The 7,630-nt window shown below is 39.5% G+C and overlaps 1 protein-coding gene across 3 annotated transcripts in view; it reads right to left on the bottom strand.

Annotated features, from left to right (window-relative positions):
* C1QTNF7 (C1q and TNF related 7) overlaps positions 1 to 7,630 on the bottom strand; it is a 114,561-nt gene that overhangs the window by 4,366 nt on the left and 102,565 nt on the right. For all 3 annotated transcript variants that reach the window (XM_008067348.2, XM_021717240.1, XM_008067349.2), the window contains exon 2: positions 4,024 to 4,269. In XM_008067348.2, the coding sequence (XP_008065539.1) occupies positions 4,024 to 4,269 (246 nt within the window). The remainder of the gene's footprint in view (positions 1 to 4,023; positions 4,270 to 7,630) is intronic.

Consider the following 7,630-nt stretch of genomic DNA (forward strand, 5'->3'; position numbering starts at 1 on the left):
TCTCATCTCTACAATAAATCAAAAAATCAGCCGGGCGTGGTAGCGCATGCCTGTAATTCCGGCTACTCGGAAGGCTGAGGCGGGAGGATCGTGGAGCCCAGCAGGTCGAGGTTGCGGTGGCCGGGAGCGGCCACTGCACTCCAGTCTGCGCAACCGATTGAGACTCCAACTCAAAAAAAACCAAAACAAGCAAACAAACAAACAAACAAAAACAACTGTTTTGAGCAATAGAAAAAGTATCTCGATAGGTGTATTGCATCAAACGAAGAGCACTCTGAAAGTGACTGAAGTTTAAACATGTAAGAATAAATACACAATTTTTTTTTTGAGTTAGAGTCTCTCTCTGTCGCCCAGGCTGGAGTGCAGTGGCGCACTCATGGCCACCGCAGCCTCACCCTGCTGGGCTCTGGTGATCCTTCTGCCTCAGCCTTCCAAGTAGCTGGAACTACAGGCACACGCCACCACGCCCAGCTAATTTTTTGATATATTGTAGAGATGAAGTCTGCCAAGTTGCCCGGGCTGGTCTCGAACCTGCGGGCTCAGGGAGTCCACTCAGTGGCCTCTCAAATTTCTGGGATTACAGGCTGAGTCACTGAGCCCCACCTAACACACAATTTTTAGTAAATAAATTCTGGGTTTTTATGGGTTCCCTCCTCGTATGCTTGGGTAGAGTGAAGGATTATGGAGTAAGAGTTAATATATGCATAGGCACTGAATCTAGGTCAGAAAAGTTTCTTCTCAGTTCGCCATGAAATGGATCTACCTAGATTTCTTCTTCAGTGGCATTGTTTCCTTCCTTCCTTCCTTCCTCCTTCCCTCCCTCCCTTCCTCCTCCTCTCCCTCCCTCCCACTCATCTATCCATAGATTGATGCATGAATTCATCTAAAGCATCTAATATTGATTGACCATCCACTACATGCCAATCACTGGGCTAGGATGACTGATACCCTTAAAGTTAGCTGCGATTACCTTGTGATCTGCAAATATGGACCATAGCTAAGTTCATGTATACCTAAATTCACATCATAAACTGGAATGAGTGATCTGGTTCATGAGATAGTTCTAGTATTATTTGAAGCTATTTATATGGAAATGCATTCAGATTAAATTAAATGTTAATAATAAGCTACAATAATAGTAACATCAGACCAGTGAAGGAGATAGATATCGTCACATGAAATCTATCATGGGCTCTGTATTTCTAATTTAAAGTAGGGGAGCTGGACAAAAAATATGCTTGATTCTGCCTGGAGAGGACTTGGTTGGGGTGGATGTGGTGGGGGTGTTCAGCAGCAGGGCACAAATAAGAAGACCCTTGTGGTGTCATTAAAGGGGAAGTGCGAGCAGAAGCTCCCAACCACATTGTGCCCTGTTACACATTTGTCCCCAGACCTCCAGGGTTCTGGTCCTGTAGTTTCTAAGTGAGGCATGCTTCTCCACACTGATCATATAGTCTTTCTTATCTTTCCTTTCTGAGCTATTGTATATTCTTATGGGTATTCTGAGCTATTGTATATTCTTACTAGATTTAAATAGTGTCAGGTTGGAAAAGTCATCTTATTTTTGAATTTCAATATTTTTCGTTTTATTACTATTGCTGATCGCAATTACTGCTCACAGGGTTAGGGTGAACATGAAATACTAAAAGTAAAGTTCCTGACAAATAGTAAGTTCTCAATAAGTGGTTATTATAACATATTGTAATTATGTATTTTTATATTGGCCTCTCCCACATGAACGGCTGCTTATCAAGGCAAGGACAATATCTTATTTGTGCTTGTGTTCCCAGTGTTTAGAATGGTATTCTCAACCAGGTGCAATTTTGCACTGCCCACTTTCCTACTCAAGAGATAGTTGGCAATGCACAGGGAAATATTTGGTTGTCACAGTTTGGGGAGGGGTACCACTGGCACCTAGTGGAATGCTGTCAAATGTCCTGTAATGCACAGGCTGACCACTCCATGGTAAATAATTATTTTGTTCAAAGTGTTATTAGTGCAGAGGTTGAGAAACACTAGTCTAGAATAATACTGGAAAGTAGTAGAGGTACAAAAATATTATTGAATAAATACTGAAGAATGTGTAGATCAATGGGTGGATAAATAAATATGAGGGCATAACTGGACTCATATATAGTTAAAACTGTCGCAATTCTGAACATTTACTTTAATCTGAATGCATTTCCACATAGATATCTTTCAGTGACACTGGAACTACCTAATGAAATGAATTACTCATTTCTAGTTTATTACATGACTTTGGACAAATTTAGCTGTGACCCATATTTTCAGAGCAAAATGTCATAAGTAACAGCAGCTTCTGTGTACTGTTTTTCATTTATTATTGCCCTTAAACTTCACAAGCACGCTTTCACTTTTTTTTTCTTTTTTTGAGTTGGAGTCTCACTCTCTCACCCAGGCTAGAATGCAGTGGCATGATCACAGCTCATTATAGACTCAAACTTCTGGGCTCAGGAGATCTTTCTGCCTCAGTCTCCCGTAACTGGGACTACAGGAATGCGCCAACACACTTGGGTAATTTTTAATTTTTTTTCAGAGACAAGGTTTCACTATGTTGCCTGGGTTGATATCTAACTCCTGGTCTTAAGTAATCCTCTCGTCTCAGCCTCCCTAAATGCTGGGATTACAGGCATGAGTCACTGCTCTCAATCCACACTCACCCTTTTAACCATCAATTTGCAAATAACAAAACTGAGCCTCAAATAGGATATTTGAGGAGCTAAGATGAGCTGAAGTCTTCCTAACTCGAGTGCTTGTTTGTGTAGCCACTATGTTATTGCTTTCAGATCCAGTAAACTAAAAGGACCAGCAATATTTGACTATCATGTTGGTGTTATTACAGGATTTCAAGGATATTTATAATCATGACTCAGTGGTAACTTGTATTTATAGGTGTTACTCTACAGATGACTTTGAAACCTTACATTTAAGTTCCAAATTAAAGGTTCTTTATATGATGTTCAACCTTTACCTAAAGGTTTTTTTTAATCGAATAATGTACAATGCTCATATATTTTGTTGCTACTGATTTGCCAAATATTTCTTATGTGGCAAATTCAGAAATGATTTATTATCCAACAATCTGAATATGGATTATGATTTCATTTCACAGAACACTAGTAAATCAGGTGCAATGATTAGAGATATAATTCTTAGATCTATTGATTTTTTCCTTCTCATCTTTTGTCCCAACTGTTACACTCAGAAACTGTTTTCAAAAATTGATTCTGAATCCCTTCCTCTTTCAGAGTTAACACAGTCTGTCTAGAATTTCAATGTGGTTTTCTCTGAAGGACTGCAGAATCTGGCAAGCTTCCCAGGCCAACTTATTTGTGAGGGGGGAGAAATAGTGAAAATTACTGAAGGACGAGGGGACAATTGTGTTGGAAAGAGCTGTAAGAAATCTACATTTTAGTTGCTATAGGACAGGTTGGAAAGCGATGAACTGGGAACCATAGGCTATACAGTGCTATTTTCATTTCATCTGTGAAAAAGAAAATGTAGAAACCCTTGATGTGTCTGTGTTCAGGATATCCGTGCCCAGCAGGATGGCACCTGGGCATCTGGCTCCTGATTTCTGCCTCTGCTTAGTTTGTCCATCTTCCTTCCTGCCAGTCTGCCTGTCTGTTCATCCATGCCATTGCCTTCTGTCTGCAATAGCCCAGTGGTTTCGGGCATCAGATGTATGAGCCCAGCTCTGAGAGACACTAGTGAAGGTGCATCCATATATCCACTCTCAGCAATTCATTTATTCATGCTATGGCTCAATTTTCTCATCTATACAATAGGATAATGTCCACCTGGAAGAGTTGCCGTTACAGTGAAATAAGGACACAGGTAAAGAGTCTGGGCTGCATCAAAGCCTGTTAAGGGCTCAGTAAATGGTTTTAATTAGTGGAGAAGGAATTTAAAGAGTAATTCCCATTAGAAAAAGCGACAAAGAAGGGGAGCAGTTTTAAGGTGGGAGTGCAGGAGGGTGTTTTGTGTAACTTTCTTCATTACCTGCCGTTCCCTTTTCGCCTTTTTCTCCTTTCCTGCCATCTCTGCCATCTCTTCCTGGAAGGCCGATGCGACCATGAGGCCCAGGGGAACCGTTTGCTCCAGGGGGTCCTGGAGGCCCAGGCAAGCCAGGAATACTGCAGATATATCTCGGAGAATAGCTCTCTCCTTTCAACTGATTACCCCGAGGTTGTTCACTGGCGCAAATGGCAAAACTTGTAACATAGAGCAAGACAAACATCTTTGGCTCTGGAAGAGAAACACACAGACCTAAATGAACCCTCTGGGGAAAGGGGAAACATGGCATGATTGACTCGGTTTGTGCATGAGATTGACTCGGTTTGTACATTTGCCACAATTCACTCCAGTATTCACCCTTCCCAGGTGTTTACCTTTATCATTTCACTGAAAATTATTAACACATCGTTGATGCAGATTTCTCAGTGCCCGACACAGGGGTTACTGTAGATGAAGAATTGATTAAAAAAAAAATTCAAAATAAATCCCTGTGTTGAATTTATTCTTCAGGAATTAATGGTGGATTTTGAAAAAACAATGTTTCCTTTTTGCAAAAGCAATGAATTTTTTAAAAATAGAAAATTAGACATGCACATAAATAAGATAAACATCAATATTATTTTCACCTCCCAGAGATTTACATTTTAGTGTATATATCCTTTTATTCTCTTTTGTCTGGAGATAGACAAGAAAGAGTAAAAAAGTGATAGTGTTCCATTACTTCAATTCTTGAACTGTTTAAACTTAACAGTGTACCGTAAACATGTTCTCATGTCAAAATTATTCATAACATTAAAAAATTATTGCTTTTGTCTCTACTATCTTTTATGTATACAACTCCCATTATAATCACTTAAGTTGTTTCCAGTGTTCCCCCAATGCAAACACCATTCTAGACATCATTCTAACTAATTTTTTGCATGCATCCATGGCCGTTTTCCTAGAATTTATGAGCTTTTTAAAGCAGAAGAAAGGAAGAAGCATTTTCAGGAAAACCATGTTTTTCACTTGATAATCATGTGTAATGCTAATTAGTGTTAATTGGAGTACTGTGCATGTCCTGAGGGGAGTCTCAAACTTTAATTTAAAATCTGCAGGATATAATGCTGCAGTGTCCCATTAAGCCGTTAGCACCAGGGCTCAATTAAAGAGCTGTGTGAAATTAAACCACGCATGGCACCATGTGCTCTAAGGGAAGCAGGCAGCAGGTCTCTTCAGCTCTGGTCTAATAGGACTTGGGTCTCCCCCTCACCAAAGCCTGGCAGTTGAGAATGATGGATCATTTATAAGCATGACATTCTGGCCTATAGACTGAGGGTGAGGTGGGGAAAGTGTAGACTGGGGATACCTGATTTTCTAGACTAAACAGTCACTTGGATTAGCAATCTTTTAAATGAAAGTCATGTAAATGGGTGATTTTTGGATGATTGGACCTGTGCTTTTGCAAGAAATCCATATCATAAAATGTGGGAAAAGCAATCACATGAAGTTTTCTTTTGTTCTTTTGATAACCACATCAGAAAATTAGCCAGGTACTTGGTATTACTTTTGTGGTACCCATGGGGAAATTGCCACATCCTGGAATTAGACCCAAAAGTTTGCCAGAATATAGAAATGACAAACAGAGAAAAATAATGTGCACATGTGATTTTGAAATAAGCTTGATTCCTAGAAATCTTATTAGTAAAAAACCAAAGCAACTTATCCACATACAGACTCTGGAGTCTTGACCAAATCTCAGCGTTAACAGTCCAAATAAATAAGTCAAGGAGAACATCTTTGCCATGCTCTGTCCTAGACTTATACAGCACAAGTCCACAGTTACTGATTCTAGTGCTCAATTGGGATGAAGTCACTTTCTGACAAGCCCAGTGAATCCAATAAAGATATCAGCATTTTCAAAGGAGCTTCCAGTGGTTAAAAACAAACAAACAAAAAACCCAGATAGAACATTCTAACCACACCACCTGCCACAGTTAAACTGCTAATTTAATACACTAATTAAATTAGCAGTTCCTCTCCCTTGTAAAAGACTGGTTAGAGGAAGCTTTGAGAAGGGATACAGAACGGGAGAATGTGTTCATAGAAGAGACTCAAGCCCGGCGTTCCATGTCTTGCTACAAGCCTCCTTGTGAGTTTCCTCTATGAACATGCAAGTCTGTGAGCTGAGGCCAGAGTTGGCTCTAAGGGACACTTAGAATTATTTGGCGAGAAGGTGCTTTGGGTACTGGCATCTCACATGCTGTGCTGAAAGTGTGAAAATACAATTCTGCCAATTGTTGCAGGAACAATTTAGTTGATGGTGGACAAAGAAAGCAGAGATTTTATTTATTTTTTTATTTTAAAGATGTGGGGTAAATTCAGGGTCAGGTATACAAATGTTCATTATACAGGTACCCTTGTGGATGAGGTGTGCCCCTCCCTCCCCTGGCAGTTTCCCTCAACTGCCACTCCCCCCCCCCCCGGGCAATTTTCCACTACTGCCAATCCCTTTCTTATATTATTATGATAGTTGTTCAAGGTCTGGAAAGCAGTGATTATAAAGACATATTTGGGAGAAAGGATATTCAATATTGCCAATAGCCACTCAAAGAGAAAAGAAATAAAAACAAATGAAACAGATCTATTCTGAATAAATTGATAGCTTTCCCTTGACAAATGCACTGGAATATTGTCTGTACAGGAGTCTAAATACCACAAGTATCCCTAAATTAAAAAAAAAAATTTTTGTGTGTGTTATGGTCTTACTCTGTCATCCAGGCCAGAGTACAGTGGCATGGTCACTTTCTGCACATAGGTGATCCTTTCACCTCAGCCTCCTGAGTAGTGGAAACGAGAGGTGCATGCCACCACACCTGGCTAATTTTTTGGTTTTCTGTAGACATGAGGTCTTGCTCTGTTGCTGAGGCTGATCCAATTATATCTTTTTAAAAAGCACTCAAAATAATTACTCATTAAGTGTCCTCATCACAAATTAACAACCTAACAAGTCACCTTAGGAAGCTAGAAAAGCGAGACCATCAAAACCCTAAATTCAGCAGAAAAATTCAGATCACCAGAATAAAAGCCCAAATCTGGGACATAGAAGACAAAAAGATAGTACAAAAAAATCAATGAAACAAAAAGCTGGTTCTTTGAAAGGATAAACAAGATCGATGGTCCCCTTACTAGACTGACCAAGAAAAAAAGAGAAAAAGCCCAGATAAACACAATCAGAAACACAAAAGATGAAGTCACATCTGCCCTGAAGAAATGCAAAAGATCATTAGAGACTACTATGTACACTTGTATGGAAACAAACTTGAAAATATTAAAGAAATGGAAGACTTTCTGAAATCACACAACCTGCTTAGGTTGAAACAAGAAGAAATCGAGACCCTAAATAGACCAATAACAATCAAGGAAATTGACTATGTAATAAGAAAACTACCTACAAAAAAAAGTCCTGGACCAGATGACTTTCCAGCAGAATTCTATAAGACATTTAAGGAGGAGCTGATACCAATCCTACTGAAAGTATTCCAGGCAATTGAGAAAGATGGAACCCTCCCCAAATCATTTTATGAAGCTCACATCACATTGATACCCAAGC

Source organism: Carlito syrichta, unplaced genomic scaffold, assembly GCF_000164805.1.
Source record: "Carlito syrichta isolate Samal-C Ts95f unplaced genomic scaffold, Tarsius_syrichta-2.0.1 Scaffold309483, whole genome shotgun sequence".
Classification (NCBI taxonomy): domain Eukaryota; kingdom Metazoa; phylum Chordata; class Mammalia; order Primates; family Tarsiidae; genus Carlito; species Carlito syrichta.